This window comes from Aythya marila (genome assembly GCF_965140915.1).
Source record: "Aythya marila genome assembly, chromosome: 12".
Classification (NCBI taxonomy): Eukaryota; Metazoa; Chordata; class Aves; order Anseriformes; family Anatidae; genus Aythya; species Aythya marila.
Window position 1 is genome coordinate 7,408,379 of NC_139053.1, and position 20,368 is coordinate 7,428,746.

The 20,368-nt window shown below is 38.5% G+C and overlaps 1 protein-coding gene across 4 annotated transcripts in view; it reads right to left on the reverse strand.

Annotated features, from left to right (window-relative positions):
* The window catches only part of SLC12A4 (solute carrier family 12 member 4), a 54,321-nt gene that overhangs the window by 15,601 nt on the left and 18,352 nt on the right, over positions 1-20,368 (reverse strand). For all 4 annotated transcript variants that reach the window (XR_014318356.1, XM_082770138.1, XM_082770140.1 and 1 more), the window contains 14 exons: positions 18,677-18,771; positions 16,368-16,499; positions 10,209-10,355; positions 9,595-9,649; positions 9,171-9,301; positions 8,511-8,752; positions 6,406-6,620; positions 5,257-5,421; positions 5,070-5,168; positions 3,088-3,145; positions 2,460-2,634; positions 1,909-2,027; positions 1,352-1,450; positions 852-971 (listed from right to left, as the gene is read on the reverse strand). Coding sequence is in view for 3 of the 4 variants with exons in the window: in XM_082770138.1 (XP_082626264.1) it covers positions 852-971; positions 1,352-1,450; positions 1,909-2,027; positions 2,460-2,634; positions 3,088-3,145; positions 5,070-5,168; positions 5,257-5,421; positions 6,406-6,620; positions 8,511-8,752; positions 9,171-9,301; positions 9,595-9,649; positions 10,209-10,355; positions 16,368-16,499; positions 18,677-18,771 (1,852 nt within the window). In the remaining variant the exon portion in view is untranslated. The remainder of the gene's footprint in view (positions 1-851; positions 972-1,351; positions 1,451-1,908; positions 2,028-2,459; positions 2,635-3,087; positions 3,146-5,069; positions 5,169-5,256; positions 5,422-6,405; positions 6,621-8,510; positions 8,753-9,170; positions 9,302-9,594; positions 9,650-10,208; positions 10,356-16,367; positions 16,500-18,676; positions 18,772-20,368) is intronic.

A 20,368-nucleotide genomic window follows, 5' to 3' on the forward strand; every position in this document is an offset into this window, starting at 1 on the left:
AGAGCAGAGGGGGACCACCCCTTCCCTCATCCTGCTGCCATGCTGCTTTTGGTGCAGCCCAGGACAAGGGTGGCTTTCTGGGCTGCAGGTGCACTTTGCTGGCTCATGTCGAGCTTCTCATCAACCAACACCCCCAGGTCCTTCTCCTCAGGGCTGCTCTCAATCCATTCTCCATGGATTGATACAGCATGTGTCACATGCACATGTATCAGGTACATATATGTATGTGATACATATCACAGAAGCAAAATGCAAATATTTCAGTCAGATCTATAAGACACCACCACCTTCCTGGATTTAATTTGTAATCAACACTCTGCTCCAGAGGTTTCCCAAGCATAATCAAACTTGGAATAAGGAATTTTAATACATCATTTGTTAAAATCAGGTTATACAGCCATACCACAGCCAAACTCCATCACATATTAACCATCTCAGGCAACCTAACCTGCAGAATCAGCTTTTCAATGCCTGTTCTAGACAGACCTTTGTGTCAAATAAACTGAAATAAGATGGCGGCCTTCAGGTGTTCTGGGCCTGAGGTAATTGTATGTGATAACAGAAATAAAAGACCATAACCAGGGTTTCTGCTTCCTGTAATTCACAAATTTCACCAAACACGTTCAGGGGCTTAAAAAAGCATGTCCCTGAGATTTCAGGGGCTTTTGTTTAGCAGTGACGCAATAAAACAATGAGAGAAGAAAATAAAAAAAGTATTGCTAAGGGAAACCTTCTAATTCAGATCTCTGGAGAGTGTCCATTCCTTCACTAATTGTCGTAAAGGCTGGAGATAATTCATAAATAATAGATCCAATCTCCTTCCTACGCTCTTCTGTTCATTTAATACTTACCCTTGATATTCAATGTACTTGTAAATCATGCCTGCAATAAGCATAGCTACCAAAGCATAATACCAAGATGAAATGAACATCAGTGCCAGGCAAATACTCATGCCTAAAAATGAGAGAGCCCTGAAAGAAAAAGCAAAGATATTAGTGAGTAGTAGTGCAGAAAAGCAATTAAGTAAGTAACTTCAATTATTCTCTTGTTCTTTTTTCTTTAAAGTTGTCTATTGTGAACTGGCAAAATTGTCTATTGTGAACTGGCAAAATAATATTTCCATTAAATCTCCCTCATCCTCCACAGTTTTAGTATCCTGTTGTAGGAATAAAACTCTCATCCCATTAAATATTTGGGTCTGGCCCACTAAGAATATTACACTGATGTCTCCTTGTCTAGAACCAATATCCAGAGAAGCAAGACATGTTCACAGCCTTCATGGAGAGGGCTCTCCCCAAACACATGCTGCAGATCACAGACGAGGCACTGAACATGCTGGCCTTTTGCTTACCAGTGATAGTATTTAAATCGGGGCCGCCAGTTTGGAGTTCTGAGAAGTGTTTGTACTGCACATGCTAGATTAACAAAGAGGTAGCACATCAAGAAAAACCTGCAGGAACAAACAAACAAACTTTTTAGCATACACATTTACAGATTATAATTACAATAATTATTTAGTCAAAATATTATGTGTGCCTACCCATTAATTTTCGTTAGTCTGAAATATCAGTCTAAAGTAGTTAGAACTTTTAATTGGATCAAGCTAGGTGCATCTGCAATATCAACCATATCTTTTACATCATTCTGCGTTAAAAATAATATTTTCCTGCATGAAGTAGCAGTCTACCCATACCAAAAACCTTTTTATTCAGAGAATATTCCAAAGCAGAAACAAATGGATTTATATATAGAGCCACAGGTCAGAGAATTCACAGAAACAATAAAAGTGGAACTCAGACAATAAAAAAAAAAAAAAAAAAAAGACAAATCAATCAAGATAGTAAAACTAAAAAGCATATTTTGGGGGTTTTGTTCATTTGTTTTTATAGCATCCACCCTGTTCCTTACATTGAGAGAATTGGAGCCACCATGTCAAGGGAGGCAATAAGGATTCCCAGCTCAGCAATTAATGCTGTTAACAGAAGAGCCCATGTTGGTTCACCATTTGCTTTGCCATGACCAAAAACCTGAAGAAACATAAACATTTTCAGCTTTTATCATTAGATATTAAACATATCTTCTAAGTATCTCAAAGTTAAAATGAAAAGAAAAAATAAATCCATTTAGATAATAGTAACTTTCCTATGTATTTTCTTCTTGAGCAAGGAGAAAATTCTAATGGCTTTCTCTACTTCACTGAATTAGATGTTAGATTTCTTCATAAAATTACCAAATATGTTTATTCAAAATCCTTCAAAAATATTCCTAGTTTTTAACAAATGAAAACAAAGCACTTAAAAAAAAATACAGACCTTCACTTCAACGCTGGGCAAGCTAAGGAGATCTAATGGATCTAATAATAAATAGATCTAATTTCCAAGAGCATAAAGTCAAGTAACTGGTTAGTTAGTAACTACGTACAGAATGCCTTTTATTAAAAAAATAGAAAATGTACAAACCCAGAGGAAAGGAATAATGTTGTCCTTTGCTATTGCCTGCAGCAGCCGGGGGGCTCCAGTAAGGCTCTGTAAACCTGCTCCACAGGTAGAGAAGAAGGATCCTATCACAATGACCCACGGTGAGGGCCATGAAAGGGTGCCCACTACTAAGTTCTTGTTCACTGCGTCGCCGTACCTGCAGAGAGGAACAAGACATTCATGTTTTAAAAAGTATTTTGATACTCATATTTGATTTTCTTGGTCAATTTTAAGCTGTCATTTAAATACTATTAAATATTCTCTACAATAGGAAATACAGGAATTTGTAAACGATCTTAGTTACTTCTAATACACACGTAGGAAGTGTCTGCAACCTGATTTAAGCCATTTGAAATGTTTTCTACCATTTTTTTAATAAAATTCTTGTTTTATTATCAGAATTATGATTCCATACTTTCATCTGGAATTACACAGTTATTTAAAAAAAAAAAAAAAAATCAAAGTTTTAATGTTTAAAACACCCAACACAAACCAGTATCAGACACTCCTACAGATGGAAAGGCATCCAAAAGTAAAGGAAAAAATAAAAGAAAAAAGAAAAGAAAAAGAAAGTAGAGCATTGAAGCAGGAAAACTTAATGGTTACTTACTTATCTCTCAGGACTACACCTTCTATGCAGGCTCCAAATAATAATACACAACTGAAGTCTTGAGTACAGAGTGTGCTAAGGAAGTAGTATTTATTTAAGCATGGCAGATAAAAACAAGAAGTATTGTGAAAAGTTCAATCTCTGCCTCTGTCCTACAGCATTTGCACTGCAGCATCTTCAAAAACACATGGCAAAGCTGATGAGTAAATTAATACCTCACTGCTCATATATACCTTCTACTGTTAGTGACAAACAGTTATTATTCTAAGCTTTGATTTTTTAAACTAAGATTGCTTTAAATGTTACAGTAGAGGAGATACCTTCAAATACAAGAGAAGGAGAGAAGTAGGAAAGATTTCAATACCAATTTCTGTTCTACAGTAGCAGATCAAATTGATGTTTACATGTAAACCACTTCCTTTGAAGTTATTTTGAATGTACAGCTAACTATTACCTTGCACTTTCTCATTTTCCAGTCTGACAGCATTCACATCACCAATGTATCTTTGAATATTTGGTTTATTATTAAACTGTACTATTTCTGCATCAGGGAGTATAAAATAATTCAAGTTTCTTAGTTCTGGCATTCCAGTAAAGGTTTTGATCTTGTGATTTTAGTTTGATTGTTTAAATTCTAAGCTCTACCCTCCAATTCCAAAATGTAATTATGAAATAAAAGGAATAATAAAAGGGGAAAAACGGATTGCTCCTTAAAATTATGGTGTGAGCCTTCCACTGGGTGGCGTATTAATAGCTATGTATAACGTTATCGCTCATGAAAAAAGTTTTGAGCTATAAATATTATAACACTAAAGTCAGGGGTTACATCTGTAACCTGTTTTAATAAGTATTACATGCAGAGGGAACAGTTTTTATGGTACGGAGTCAGTTCCAAGTAACATCTGGAAACGCCTGCGCTCCTAGGAAAAGCCTGCGCTCCTAAGAAGCTGAGACAAGTGAGCTGGGATTCTGACTGGCAGCTTTGCAAGGTTTGGCAAAAACAAACAAACAAACAAACAAAAAAAAAAAAAAAACAACACACAGGTTCCAAACAGCAAAAGTTCCAGAAGAGGCACCTTCTGAGCCAGCTGACTTTTGGGTGGGATTTATTCAGAAAGCTCTTTATTAATTAATTTATTAATTTATTTATTTATTTTTAGGTCTTGCTCATAATATGTTTTTTGTTTGTTGTTTGGTTGTTTTGGAGGGGTGGGTTTTTTGTTCATTTTCTTCAGAAAACCCCTTCATAATTGGCTGTTTAGGATCTCAATGGCTACCTGAAGCTGAAAGACATCCCTCTAGCAGGAGGGAGGAGATTAAAAAAAGACTTTTCTAAGCAGAGCTTCTGTGGTCCTAAGCCCTCAAGAGTTTAACCTGCCATCTTCAACTGTGACAAAGGTTTTTCCTGCGAGTACACACTCAGCACCTGGAAATCTGGTACGATCTGGAACATCCTCATATTTTGCAAATTAGGTGCTCCAGTCTCAGTGGAAACAGGCTGGAAATGGCGAGTCATTCATAGCTACATGGAGCTCGCTACCGAGTGTTTGTAACACTTCTACACATGCCAGCTGGGGGTGTGTGCTAAGCATCTAGTGTAAGTCTGGTTTGTCTTGCCTTAAAATGTTCAAGAAAGCATACGCTTCTTCTTGTCATTTAAGCTAAAAATACTTTTTTAAGGACTTGAAATTTGTGATCTGTGTTTAAAGCTTTCCCTAAACTTAACAGTCCACAACATCCTAAGCTAGATATATACCCATATTCAACCAGCCTGAAAACCTGCACACCCAGATTTTATTAGAAAACAACAGGATATCAATTCAGATGCTTTCAGCCCAAGAAGTGCTTTCCTTTTTGGTTTTGTTAACCAATCATACTCACAATAATTTAGTCACCCGAAAGCAGTCCCACAAATCAAACACACAATCATTCAAGTGAGTCAACTATAACACAGTAGGACTCCATGAATTTTAAAAGGATACAGACAAGTGATGTGGTGACAATAGCGAGAATTGTTCCAACAGGAATGGATTTTTGTGCATCTTTTAAGTCCCCTGATCTATTTGAACCAGCCATGATGCCTGAAAATAAATTTTGGATGCAAGATCAAGGGAGTGAAGAAACCTCAGAAACCCAAGATGCCCTCTCCTCTTTTCCCAGTATTCTCACCAGTCACTGATGGGAAGAAGATGCCAACCAGCACCATGAATGAAGTAGATATATCCGAAAGCACATATAGATGAAGGTTGTTCTTCTGGCCTGTTGCATCAACAGATGGGTGATGTTCTTTCTCCAGTATCTCTCCCTTCTCCAAATAATTGCTCCATAAATTGTCTTCAAACATCCCAGAAAAGAAAAGCATTATTTTGGTTCAAACTTGTTCTCATTATAATGAGTCTAAACAGATGATTAAAAATGCAATTCATGAAATTTGGTGATCAACACAAATTAAGACATGCGGGTTACATGACAAAGTTTCTGTTTCATGCTTTCAAGGGAATCTGTACCAAAAATAAATATATGTGAATGATCTACAGAGGTCTAGGCACTTTCTCTGCTTTAAAATTATAAAATGTAACGTTCTTTTAACTTTATATCTATTTTAACCCCCAGAATTACTCTGAGTATTTTTAATTAACTGTGATATCCACACACTCCTGAGAATCCAAAGCAGCAACATTAACTAGATTTTTGGACATAAACTTTTCTTTTTGAGGAACTGAGAGAAAAACTATTGTCCTTTAGACAGTGGAAGAATTATAAAATTAGATGGTTGGGATTTGAAATTGCACTAATAAATGCTAATTCCACTTTAGTAATTAGATTACCAGTTCCTGTGCAAACAGGCACTCGGCACCTACACATAACATCTGTTCTCCAGAGTTCATTTCAATAATGAACACTTTTCAATTGTATTATTTACAGGACTGGACAAAAGAGCTAAACTAATTTTTAGACAAGTGTTCTTAATCCTTCAGGACATAGTTTTAACCTGTCTAAACTGGAGAGTCATAGCTACAAAGAGTTTTGAAAAATTGTAACAATTTACTCACATTAGTATAGCTCTAATTATAGTTGACTTTTGACTGAAATTATGAGATGTGCAAGGCAAATTTAGTTTTACAGCACACAAGTACTGTATATCAAGAGCTATGTGTCATCTGCCCTTTTAAGGATTATAAGCCTTTGGTTTCTTTATTGAAGATAATGTTCTTTGCCATAATATTATTTTTTCCATTTTTCTTTCCGATCCACCAGGGAACTGTTTCAACTGCTCTGGATACCTCCTCTTTAAGGGAAAAAAAAAAAAATCCATACCTTTTAAAATACCACTAGCAGCTCCAGGAATTCCTGCTATCTCGGAGACATTGTTTAGTAGGAAATATTCATCACAGTTCTCAGTGGTTAAGTTTGTATTGTGGCAGAAGTTCTCCCAAAGCTTAGAAGCCACGGTAATGTTATCCTTAACTATGGTTTTGGCACAAACATCAAACTGATCTCTTATCAAAGTCCTGTTGCCCAACATGCAAATCCTGGAAGGGAAATGTAAAAAGCAGTATAATTGCATGGCACCCGGAAAATGAAATACATCTTTCCCCATCAGCTGCCTTTCCTATCATGGAAGCTTCAAGTGGCTTTAGTCTGCTACATTAACTCTCAACTTCAGAAAGGTGGTGGTAGCACGATGGAAACTAGGCATCTGTTTTGCTTGGAAGTCAGAAATATAAAGCTACTTTTTCACTGATTCTGGGAGAGGTATAGCAAGCTACATAAGAGTGATTCAAAGATTTTGATGTCAGTGGTAAATTTACCTTAAACAAAGGAAGTGAAGTATTAAGCAATATTTTAGTTTCCAGTTAAATAAAACTATAAGAATGGAAAATATTTCACAGATCTAAAAATATTTAGAAAAGCATTACACCAGTTTCTGTACAGAAGCACTTAAATAATCCCTGATAGCTTTTAGCTTCAGAATTAGAAACATGCAATTCAGTCCCAATAAACAAAGTTTCTTCTTGTCAGAAGATACTATGCATCACTGCTGAAATCATCCAGTTCCTGATGTGATTCACCTATCCACAAACACAGCTTTATCCCAGCAGTGGAGATTTTTAACCTGCATCTCCAAAGATGGTTCCACAGAGAGGGTGATGCAACATTACAGCTTGCTGCCACTGAAAAGTTCATTCAGCCTCTCCTCCTACTGCCAGGAAATGCCCAAAAGGGGACTTAAAAATAAAAAAGTTTATTATTTTCAGACATTTTAATAAGTTACATTGATTCACAGGCCTCAACAAGCTGTAAAGCCAGGAAAATGAAAGAGATAGGGCCATTCCTTTAGGATTGGTAAGCCTGTGAATTGTAACTTCTGAGAAGCCTTCTCCTCCCGTATTAAAAATAAGTACAATATCTGATTACTGAAGCAAAAGAGAAAGGAGCACAGCACAAGGAAGAAAGATAGGGAACATTCATGAACAATAGAAGAGATAATGAGGGGGAGGTAACGACACTCTTATTTTTACTGCTGTAAACCTGCTGCTGTTGTAAAATATTATAATCATTGGGCCCTAAATATCTAAAGGGAGCACTTGTGGGTTGTGACTGCTTATTTATGGTCACAACATTTTGAAATGTGAATAATTACGCAGACTCAACTCCTCTATTTCCATTCCATTCTTTTCTTGTCAGCAGTATCAGGAAATATCGTTTGCATTTTTGGTACAACACGTGTATCCACGTAACCGCTGCTCCAGCTCTGAGTTTAAGAAACCTTATTACACGTTTAACATGCCAAGGAGCGTGCGCTGTGTTCAGAGCAGAGCTACTCATACAGTAGACTAATCTGCCTTCAAACCAAGGGGAAGTTCCACTGGGGCTCCAGCACGGCCCCATCACACCTCCCACATTCCTGAGAGATGCTCTGTTTCTCAGGGAGCAGCAGCATCACACCACCAGTTTCCAGCCACGAAGGCAGCACATCACGTCTGACTGGCCTGCAGAAAACAGAGCTGCCACGCTGCTTTCTGCTGAGAAGGGCTGCATAAATAACCCAGCCCAATCCTTGCTCAAAAGTAACTCAGCAGCTGTAGGCTAAATGGATCGTCTTTGTGGGAAGCAGAGAAATGTCAGCCTCCATCAATCTGGTACACTCACGAGACTTTGTTCTACTGAAGCAGTTAAAGAATGTGACAATGCATTTGTTTTCACCCAAGGAGTTTCTATTCCATGAGCTCTGCAGGCAGAAGGCTATCAGTGCTACTATATACAGCTAAAAAATCTGAAATAATTCAGACACACAAAAAAAGAAGAGCTTTGACAACATATTAGGCACAAGTTTTAAGTAACTTCTATTGAATCCCATCTTCCAAATCTGTAGTCAAAGCTATACCCCCACCCCACCTCAGTCCAGAAATACTACTCACGGAAATTCAGGTGGATCGAAGATGGACTTGATAGCTCCAGCGTAAATGGACAGTATGGATATTACTACGCAGGCCAAGAAGAGGGAAGCAAATTTGTTAACATATTTCACACCTACAAAGACCACCACTGCCATTAAGATGAGGAATACAGTTCCATACACCCTCATGTTGTTTAGCATAGCACTGGATGCATCATGGGCACCGGATGGATAAAAAATTGCTGCTTGTGGCACAATATATGTCTGAAATAAGAAGAAAGCAAGCTGAAGGAGCACAGAACCACAACTCTGTCTACACTACTGTAGTGATCTTGTCCCTATACAAGAAATGCAAATCACTCTCCAATTTCACCAGGAACCTTCAGTTTATAGGAAAAGTCAAAGGGTAACAGCTCATTCTGTTTCAGTAGTACAACTCAGACAACTTTATCAACGATGAGCACATATATCTGATTAAGTCATGCTTCTGTCCACATTTCCATGAGAATTTGCATTCTAGATACCCACAGAGCATGCAACTCTTAAAGTGCAACCCTAGCACTACAGAACTGGAGACCTTCTGGTCTGACATGTGAACGTGCATATGAATACGGGACAGGAATACTGCAGTATTTCTATTTACCAGTTGCCTTAAAAGCACGGCTGCCCCAGTATTACTCACCAATAAAATCTCAATGGCACCAAGGATATACATTGCTCCTGCGAATGTTGTTCCCAAATAAAAGCACAGCCCTACAGCTCCACCAAACTCTGGGCCTAATGACCTGGATATCATGAAATAGGAGCCACCAGCTATGAAACAAGAAAAGAGAGGGTAAAATTGTCATTTGTTGGTTGTTATGTATTTTTAAACAATCACAAAAAGAATGTACCAAAACTACAGTGTGTATCTGCTTTTCTAGGGCTTAAATTAAAGCATCTTTTTGTTAGTAAGGTGGTAAGTAAAACCAAAAAAATATATAGTATTTAGCCTAAATGATATTAAAGTGAAATACTAGATATGAATTCAGGCTTTGTAACCTGGCTTAAACAAGTTTCTCTGGATTAAAACCATATTTTAGTAGTAGTTTGCTAACTACACTTACCTGGAACAACGCCATTTGTGGCAATAGCACTCATTGATATGGTTGTCAACATGGTCTGTGAGAACAAGAAAATGGAAGCAATGGTGTCAACAACATTTTTTAAAATTGTAACTTATTCCTTGTTAGAGTAAACCTGCCAGGGAACAAACAATACAGTATTTCTATTTATTCTGCCCTGACAGGTCATTATCTGAAAGAAAACAAGGGAAGCAGGAATTTAATCAAGCTGTTGAGACTTTTGCCTGAGAGATGGCTGCTTTATCAGGTCAAACAATGTCTGTCTGCAGACAAGGCATGATAAAAGAGTGCAGGTGTCACTCCCTCTGCAGAGCTGAAATTCCAACAAAGGCTTGTCCAGCAAACCAGGCAGCTGTGACCTAAGATGGACACATAAAACAGCTTTTTGCTGAACGAACACCATTTTTCTGACTGTATCTACACTAGAAATGGTTTGCCAGTTTAGAAATACGATCAAACACGAATTTAAAAAAAAAGTCACATGCCTACAAAAACGTGGCTGTTCATTACACATACAGCTACAATGCAGCCTCTCCAAGTGTCTCACTAGTTTCAAAGGTGTTATGTAACAGGTGTTATTTTAGCTATATACTTACACAACAGCAGCAAAGTAATACAATCAGGAAGGACTGGAGAACTCCGGCCATTCCTACCATCCATGTCAGCCGAAGGAAGAGAATAACCCCAAAGATATTCTGCATGCATGGTAAATACACCCCCATCAGGGTGCCCATGCTGGGTGACTGAAAAAAAAAAATAATAATAATAATATGTTGGCATTCATTATCTGGAGGTATTCAAAGCATAGGTAATCAAAAAACATACAACTTCAGTTTTTTATATGATAAAAAATCTGCAAAACATAAAGTATGCACACACAAGTACTATTATCCTCCACTTCCACAAAACATGAAGCAAACTGCTAACACCAAAACCCTCAATTTATAAACAAGATGCTGACCCTATCACATCTTCATGTTTGAAGTCATTATATTCAGCATTTAACACTAGTCACTAACAGCTAACCATATTCATCTGTTTTACTGTAGAACCACAGAGTTTCTAGAATGGAACCAGGGGAGGGCTGCAGATTTAGAGTAGGACATAACCTACCCTACTCCCCAGAGTTTATAAATTAGCTTCCTGGAAAATATACTTTTGTGCTGTTATAACCACAAACAATTTGGAAGCAATCTACAGGCAATCTTAATGTGTTAGTTTTTTGTGTTTTTTTTTTTTTTTCATATTCCATATAAAAGGAATGATTTTACCTTTTCTATACTTAAATAATAGTAGCATCAGACTCTGAATTGCTTTTGACAGTGACTGTGAAAATGAAAATTGTTTACGTGACTTCACAGTGACTGCACACTACTGGCATTCAACACAGTATCTTCCAGAATTCTCCTTTGCCTCAATAGTTATTGTCAAAGGACAGTCAGGTCTCACACAACGATATCGAAGTGCCACTGGGAAAGGCTTAGTTTCAAGGAATAAAAGTGGTCCCTGCATTGGCACACCTGGCACTGGCAGCAATTCAGAGTCCAAAATCTCTGTGGTTTCCTGCCAGGACATTTCATTGCTTCCATATTTTAAGGTTTTGTTATTCATTTAAAATCACACAGAATGCTGAAACATAGGGGGAACCTAACTTCTCAAAGGTTCATCCCTTTTCACACTTCTTTGCATTAATAAACTTGAATTCCAAACCATATTACCGACGGGCAGCATCCAAAGAAACCCATACATAATCACCTAAATGACAAGGATATTAAAGGGAGGTAACAAAACTTGTTGACGTTTGACTCCACATAGCAGTAACGAAATGCAAAAGTAAGAAGCCATAACATGCATTCCTGTAAACAAATCAGTCATGAATCAAAAGCAATGGTACTTAGGACATGCATATTTCTATCAAAGCAATAAAGCAGCTAACTTCATTCTTGCCTTGCCTTCACTTAGGAAAGAATGAATTAGCTAAGGTAAGGCAAAAGTATATTTTGGCACGCAAAGCAAAATCCTAGAAAATAGAGTGGTTATAGTATCACCAGGTTAAAATAAGTATCCAAACGAATTCAGTGCAACTTGCAATTGCATGTTACAATTTGGAATTTCCTCATCTGCATTTGTAATTTGGTGTGTCTGAGATGAAAGAAAGCTGTACTTCAGAACAGGATCCCAACATTTCATTGTTAGAAATACCAGGAGCTGCTAACCAATTTTTTTTATTTTTTAATTTTTTTACGTCAGCTTTGAATTCCCTCTGTGACTGAAGCTAAACCTCCTGAAATAAAGTGGGCAATGGGACTGTGTGCTGGTGGTCAGCAATGGGCTTACCCTGCAGGACCAGAAGGGTCAGAATGGATCCAGAGCGCTCTTACTTGGCTGCTCCAATGCAGTACAAAGAAGTCCCTAAATTTGCCATTTCTACAAAAATTACCACCCTACAGGACTGAAAGCTTTCTCAGAACAATGTACAAGGATGAAAGGAATTGCTGTCTTCTGATACTACCAGAAATGACACTTGTACAGAAGTATTTTGATCAGGGTAAGGATTTTGAAATGAGTTGTTCCAATGACTCAGCAGAAGAGAATTTTCTCAGGCTATTCTTTTTAATACCACCCTTGTTTCCTCAGAAGCCCAACTTATTGCCATTACACAGCAGGGGCAGCACAGCTGTATATTCTACACACAGTGTGCCAAGCACTAGCAAAGCAGGTGAGTTTTCAGCCTGCCTGTTATACATCTCTCAACATCTGTTTCATTTGCATAAGAATTTGCCTTCACTCAGCTCTTTCTTATCTGTTCTACTTGGCAGTTTTGCTCTAGTGTTCATCATCCCTTCCCCATCCCTCTGGAGAAGCCCTTTTTGTGTATCAAGTGACAAGCCAGCTCCAGCCACAGAGGAACTGCGCATTAATTGCATAGCTATGAGACTACTGCAGAGCACAGCAGCCTAGCCTAGGAGATGCACCAGCGTCTGCCAGCAGATGAAACCCAAACCACAGCATTACTAAGTGCACCTGAGGCATAAGGGTTTACTCTGTATTTTCTTACCCTGTGGAATAAAAAAAATACAGCCATGAAATGAATGATGCACAAATATTGCTTGCACCAGCTTGTTCAGAGAAATATTTAACGCCAGTAATCTTCAGCAACTTTACCCTTTTTATCCATTTTTTTAATCAACAATAATTGGAGTAAGTGATACTAAACCAGTACTGAAGCTTTAACAGAATGCAAACTGAAATAAGAAGGGCATTACATTCAGCCTCTGCAGCTGTCAAATAAAACTAATTAAACAACCCAGGCTGCACAACGGAAATAAAACAAAGGCATTCTGAAAAACACTGGTTTAGTTTAGTTCAACTGAGAAAGGACAGAACAATCTCAAAAATCTCAGTTTCAGTGATGCAGATCTTGTTTCTGCATGTGTGGCATTCTCTCTTATCAGCTGCAGACACATAATTGATACAAATATTGATCTGAGGCTGAAGGACATTATTTCCATTGTGCCAGTATGACGGGTCATCAAAGCACTTGCCTGCAGGGCTCAGGGACATTGATCAGTAATGACAGCTCTTGGGGCTGCTCTGTAGCATGAGGACAAACAGCAGCACAGAAATGCTCTGCCTTGTTAAAAATACATGAGCTAAAATACTTAATCTAATTTCCACCATGAGAAAGGGATATTTTATAGCACTGTGACTCCTAAGTGCTTTAATACAAGACTGTATTTATAAAACAGAAAAAGCAACCCAAATCTCTACCCTGTTACAATGCAGTAGCATCAATTTTTTTCTGATGTATATCTAACACAGGATGATACCATCAAAAATATCTGATGGGAATGCTGAAGCAGGGTAATATATTTATATTGACCTGTTTTGCACTGAAATTGTCCTGATCTTTACTTGTACCTTCCACAAACTCTGCATTAATTATTCCAAGAGATGAGAAGGGGGATTAGGCATTTTCCAGAGTTCATAGAAATAACAAATCTGTTTTGGTCTTGTCACTTTGGAAAGCAGGAGTCAATAACAACGATCTTCAACAAGGCAAAGCACCTCATTATCTACTCATTTAAACTTAAAATTTGAAGAAAGATCTCATTTTTTTGATACCCACCACTCAGAGATTTCATCACTTTATGCGTGCACAACTGTGTGTGCTCTCTCATGCTCTCCTCTTTAATTTGAAAGGATCTGATCGGGGGGAGAGTGGTGTGCCAGCTCACAAAAGAATTCTCATTCAGAGACCTGCCTTACCAGCTCAGATAGAAATATATTCACTTACTGAAAGGACTGCTTTCTTCTTTCAATTTTTGAATACCAGATCTGGAGTCTGCTAACCCTCCTTGCTCAAGTTTTTGTCAATAAGATGCCAATTCAATAAGTAACACAACAGGACAGGCAGCTCACCTTTTGTCAAGTTAGCTGGGCATGTATCAGCTGAACAAACCCAGGAGAACATTCAGCAATGAGTCAGTTACCAAAGCTGCCACTCATAAACTATATGGGCCACCTGCTCCCGTGCTAACGCTCAGATAGGAAGAACAGGGTATCAGCAGTGCACCAGTTCATGCTTCAAAAATGACTAAAACCAAATGTTTTAAGAAGTTCTGAAAATCCATGGAAGAATCTCATTTGTACAGTGTCTAGATAATTTCAATGCACAGCGTTGTACAGTTTCCCATTTTTAATGATATAATTATTGGCCGAGTTATTATTTGACTTCATTATACTCTATGAGATGTTTAAACTTTTGTATTGCTTATGGCAAGACAGGGAGAAGAAATTCAAAGTACTGTTATGATATTGCAATTGATGTAATTTATCTCAGAGACAGACATGCTAGGCAAAGATTCACTTAAGGAAACAGCAGTGTTTACACAAAAAACACTGAGATATTAACACAGGGTAATACTATCACTTTTGGAATAGTTACCCAACTCCTTCGACAAAAAAAAAAAATCTGAGAAGTCTGTAAACACACATTTTAGGGGCATAGTAAGACAGAATTTTAGACAATTAGAAGCCCAAAGTGCATTTTACCATAGAAGCATAGCTTTCATGAGGACAGTATTTCTTTTTTTTTTTTTTTATAGCCGTCAACAGTTTCAAAATATTTAAGTGTTTACATGTATCATGTGTAGACACAGAAACACTAACAAACTTTACATGTTACTCTACTGAGGAGTTAGAACAACTTCTCACTTTACTGTTATTTTGCTGAGTTTCTTCCATAGGAAGCTATACTGTCTTAACCAGTATTACACTGCATCACCAAATTCTCTTAATTCTTTCTCAACAGGGAAATAAGCAACTGGCTTTCAGATCAGACTGCATCATACGCTGGTATCCTCCCTGGGCAATCAGTAAGGAAACTAATAGCAAAAATGATTAGAACTTTATCTGAACAGTAAGGACTTGCCTATTGCATCTCCTTCCACTCTGTCTTTGCTAGGATAACAATCAATCTGCTTCTGGTAACAAGAGGTGGAAATATTTTTTTTAGCTTATGCAATATCACCAAGTTAACAGCAGATACCTCACCTTATTCCCCTCAACAGCATGCTAAAACAGAGATACAGATGAGATTTCATATTAGCAATGTCAAGGTAAAAACTTTACACAGACTCAATAATTAGCATACTACAAATATCATGCAAAAGAAACTTACAGTTAAAAAGTTTAAATTACTTTTTTGATTTAAGGTTGAAGTACCAAAATGCAGTACAGCACCTACACAACCTTCACTCAGTCTTGTAACAATGTCATATTAACCCCAACACTGCAGCACTTTAATCCCAGATAAAACTGAACTTTAAGCTTCATGTTGACTAAACAAGCAGAGTAAGGAAACAGTGTGAGCAAGAGAGCTGGAATCCAGCATTCAGCATGGCGTAATGTGCATTCTCTTTGACAACAATGTGCTGTTTTTCAGCATTATCACTTCCATCTCCTTTTGAAATGGATCAAAAAATTTTGACAGGACAATATTATGAAATCTGTAGAATTCAAACACTATCTTCATTTTCTGGAAAACTTTCCTTTGAAAAAACTGACAGGCCTGCAAGTGTCATAAAATGCAGCCCTACCACTTAGTTTTAGCACCAACTAAAACACTTGCCTGACTGCCAGAGCACTGACAACAGCAGTTAGAACATAGCCCTTGCGATAGAAATCAAACTACCAACAATCCAACCTCACCTTCTACTTACTTATTACAAGGCCAGCCCAAATGGGCTAACCATCTAACTGCAGATCCTTTGGGGTGGAATTCAGTTGCTTAAGAGCCTATCAACCACAATGACACTTGAGCTGCCCTGGGGTGTCCAATCTGACCTCCACCCACCACTCTTTAAGGGCGTTGTCTCCTTCAAGCCCTGTGTCATACCTAACAGGCTTGCAGAGATCTCTGATATTACCCAGCACCTCAAACAGCAGTAGGGAAAGCCGTTGGTTTTTGTTTGTTTTGTACTTCGATTCACAGCTAAAAGCTTACCCTACCTAACCCCATTCCAAGTGTATATAACTGCAGAGTAGCGCACCCTCCTCAACCACTGGATCAGTTCCCATTTTTTGATGCCATCTGATTACCTACCACTGAGTTCTACAGTCTTCTTGGCAACACTGCCACAGCACCTCACAGCTACAGAAGTTAAGATAAAGTGTGAAGGAATCCAGCTCTCCAAATTCACATAGGGAACTATTCAGTTTGTTAGCTGGCCACAGAGAGAATTTTTACTTACTTTTGATACTTTCTTCTTGGAGCCATCGGTGCTTTCTGCTTCTTCGTGTTCCTTAACACCCTGGGTAAGGTTTGTGTAGTTGACCAACTTGCCAAGCAGAGATGACACTTTTGGTCGTATATCGAGTTCTTCCTGTGGAAGAAAGCAATAAGTCAGCTTCTGCAAGCCACAGCATTTGTGGAGAGGAGGTGGGGTCATGCCTTCCTTGGCATGAGGCTGCCAAGGAACACACCAGTAAAATCAACAAGGGGAGAATGGAATATTTCATTGTGCATGAACCACTGAGGAGAGGGCTTATTTCTGAAATGAGAGCAACTGACAGGAAAAGGCCATAGCAACAGGTATGCACTGTATGCACCCTTCTCCTTATGTACTGGAAAACACAATTTACAGCAATAAAGCAGAACTTTGAGCTTCAGGACTGTACAAAAATGAACATGTGCCTTTCATGAATCTCTAACATTAACGTACAACAACAGATATAGTTTTAAAAGATTCAAGTTTCCGAATAAGCCAGTCTAATACTTGAAGTCCAGTCGTTGCACACACATTTGAATTCTGAATCACTTTATTACACTTTTCAACTGTGTAATCTAATTCATGTGGAACTAGATAAAATCCCAGAAGCCATATGTATAGAGCCTCAAAGTTTTAGATTCTTCCCATCCAACCTCTGTTTCTGAAAGTAATTTCAAGAACAAACCAGTGGCTTCCCCATGCAAACAAATACTTTCCTCAGACAAAGATGGAAAAAGAAAAAAAAAATCTGCAGCTCAATGAAACAGCTAGCCTGCAAAGAAACAAAAGTAGGACAAAGTCATTCTCTTCCCTTTTCTCTCTGAAGCTGAAATGCCTTACATGTCTAATTGCACAATAAGCAATGCATGGCAAAGAGAAACAGCTTTCTACACAGAAAATCAAAGCTGATTATGAAAGATTTCACTGTCTGAAGTTCTATCATATCTTCATGTATTGTCATGAACAGTTTCTGGGAGGATCAATGCTTTGCAGCTGATGCAGAAACTGACCCCAAACAGTAAAAAGGTAATGCCATGAGCTAAGCATCCCTTTTCTTATTCTTTCCACAAATCTTATGTATGAGATTTCCTAGAGATGCGACATTTCCCATCTTTAAAAGCCTGGTTGGAGTAATGTGCTCCCCATTCAGCTGAGCAGCATAGCCTTTGTGTTACCTGCTCCTCCTCCTCTTTAGCACTACAGAAACAGCCTGCAGCATTGGTGTGGTACTGTGCTATTGCTTAGGAAGGAGGCGGGCATGTAAGTAGCAGCACTAATGCCACAAATGGCAGACTAACCATGACCTGCAAACCAGTTTATCCTGGTCATGGAATCACTGTGCCTTGGAGGAATGAGACACTGGAGCTGGGAGCGTGCTTCCAAGTCTTTAGCTCAAGCACTCTGCCATGCAAACACTTTTGTAGGAATTCCAGGGTGAGTTGCTATCTAGCAGGCTAATTATACATGTCAGGCTCTATGCCACACAGCTGGACTTTGCAGGGACCAGCCTGGCTTCGTGTAGTTAACCAGGATCACTGGGAAGCAGTAACTCAGGAGCCCAGCTGGAAAGCAGCTGCAGAGCCATGCATAAACTCTCTGCACCACTCCCCAGAACCTGAGCTTCTGAAAACATTTTTTAGAAGCTTGGTCTTAGCACACCATGAGATATTTTCACTTAATGCAGTGCCAATGAAATGAGAAGGAGGATTCTGCTGGGCTTGGTGTGGGTCCAGATGGCCTCCTGTATAGGAGTCTGGTCCTCCTCACTTCTGCATGGAACCAGTCACCTCTCTCTGCCCCGCAGTATCTGAGCTATTCCATCCCAGAGAACGTCCCACCATTACCTCAGACAGCAAACACATACCCACAACCACAAGTGGTGAAGAAATCCCTATTACTGATATACTGCAGGTGTAATACAGGACACCCGGGCTAATTCGCATACCTGAATTTAGGCACACTCCTGCAGGACAATGCAGTGATTCTCAACACAGCAAATCAGCTGAGTCTCATTTTCCACACTGCTCAGCCCACAGAGCCACAGCTTCACTATTTAAATTCCTCAAGTCACCTCTGGTACCATTATACTTTGCTGCATTATAGACTTACCCTTAAACACACCGACAGGTTTTTAGATACCAGACTCCCACTGAGTGAGAGTTAGGTACCAATCCACCTGGATCTTTGCAATGCTCTACCTTCCACTGAATGATAAATAATATATATTCAACCCCTCCCAGCTCAAAAGATCACAAATCACATCAAAAGTCTGAAAAACACTTAGAAATTACCTCAAACAAGGCCAGATTTCTGTCATAGTAATCACCTCCCTTGCCAGCTTCTGAACTGTTGAGGAAAGGACTGTTTTCTTTATGGTTGCCATGACCTGCAAGGAAAAACAAAGCAGATTTTGGTAAAAACAGATAGAGAGAAATCCCAAGGAAACTTCGTAACCTTGACAAAAAAAAAATCCACAGGGAATAAACTTGTTTGTTCAACCAAATCCGTTTCTTTCAGTATCTAATGTTATGCCACAATATCGATATCAGAGACGTGACTCTGTCAGGGGAGGTTTTGCTCTTTCTATTCCTCAGTTTCCATCAAAGCAGACTAAAAAGTCACTGCAAAGCAAAACGTACAAGTAGGGTCCCAGCTAACCCCCAGCTGGGCCTTTGTTCTCTAACGTTTCCTTAGATGACTACTCCTTACACCAAACTGCGACAAGTCGAGATACAGTTCTTCTGCACCCGGAAATCTCTCCTAACACTGAGAGTAACTTGTGAGCAGCATGTCCAAACAGATCGGGTCAATATAGTAAGACTGAACAATTCAAAAACTAGACTCTGTTGCTACAATACCGGAAAATATCAACCAAAAAGCTCCTCCACCCCGCCGCCCACGAAGTCCTAGACATAAAACCACACAGACTTCACGAACCCTTACCACTTTTGTTTTAAACAGACCGTGCATTCTTCAGAGTCCTCTTACGCTTTTAAATTAAAACCTAACAGCAGGTACAGTAAAAACAAAGCATTCACATATGCAACAAACCATGAAAATAAAAAGACAATCTGGGAGAGCAGAAACTTTCTTTAGAAAGTATAAATTTAAAAATTATAAAAGGGCACTATAGTACAAAATAATTTCTGCCAAATGAAAAAATAAATAAATATAACAAAATTTAAAATGAAGTCTATTCCAGCAATCAGAAGTTCTCTGACATGTGGCTCCCATTATCATCTGCTTGACAAACAATTCCTTTCAGTTCCTTTCTTTTGCTTATAACTCTTCACTCCCTGCTCTTTCAGCCAACAGAAACTAAAGAGATTTCCAAAAGTATCTCCTTAAGAGAAGGTCAATCAAAGGAATACTCTCTCTATTTACCAAGAAAAAAAAAAAGTAACCACTAAAGAAACTGAAAATGAAAGGAAAAACAGATTATCTCAAATGAAAAGATGGCAAGTTCAAGAAGCCTTGTACGCTGACTAGGAAAAAAAAAAAAACAAGATTAAATAGCTGGATTTTGGGGTGCATATTTTCACTGATTAAAGTAATCAATTCAACAAGGCTATGCTAAATTATTTTAATACCATGGAAGTGTAATTATTTCTGCATTGTGAGATCTGAATCAACTTACAAAATTAACATGGCAGGCAAGTAGAAGACTCCTCCCCTACACACACTGATCAGCACATACCCCACCGTTACCAACATTATTGTTTCTAGCAAAATAATATGAGAAATTTCAGTGCTATTCTTACTGAAGGGAAGCAATGCACATGAGGAAGCACTGTTTGCTGGAAATTGCTCACAGGTGCTTCGAGCAAAACTGGTGGGGAAAAACTCACAAACAACAGATGTCTTTGTAAGTTTCTGGAAGTAATCACTTAGCAGACTGAAAATATTGGTAGATAGCAGTCGGCTGTTTTTACATGCCTACTGCTTTTCTCACTGCTCTGAGGATTAACACCGAAGCATGGATT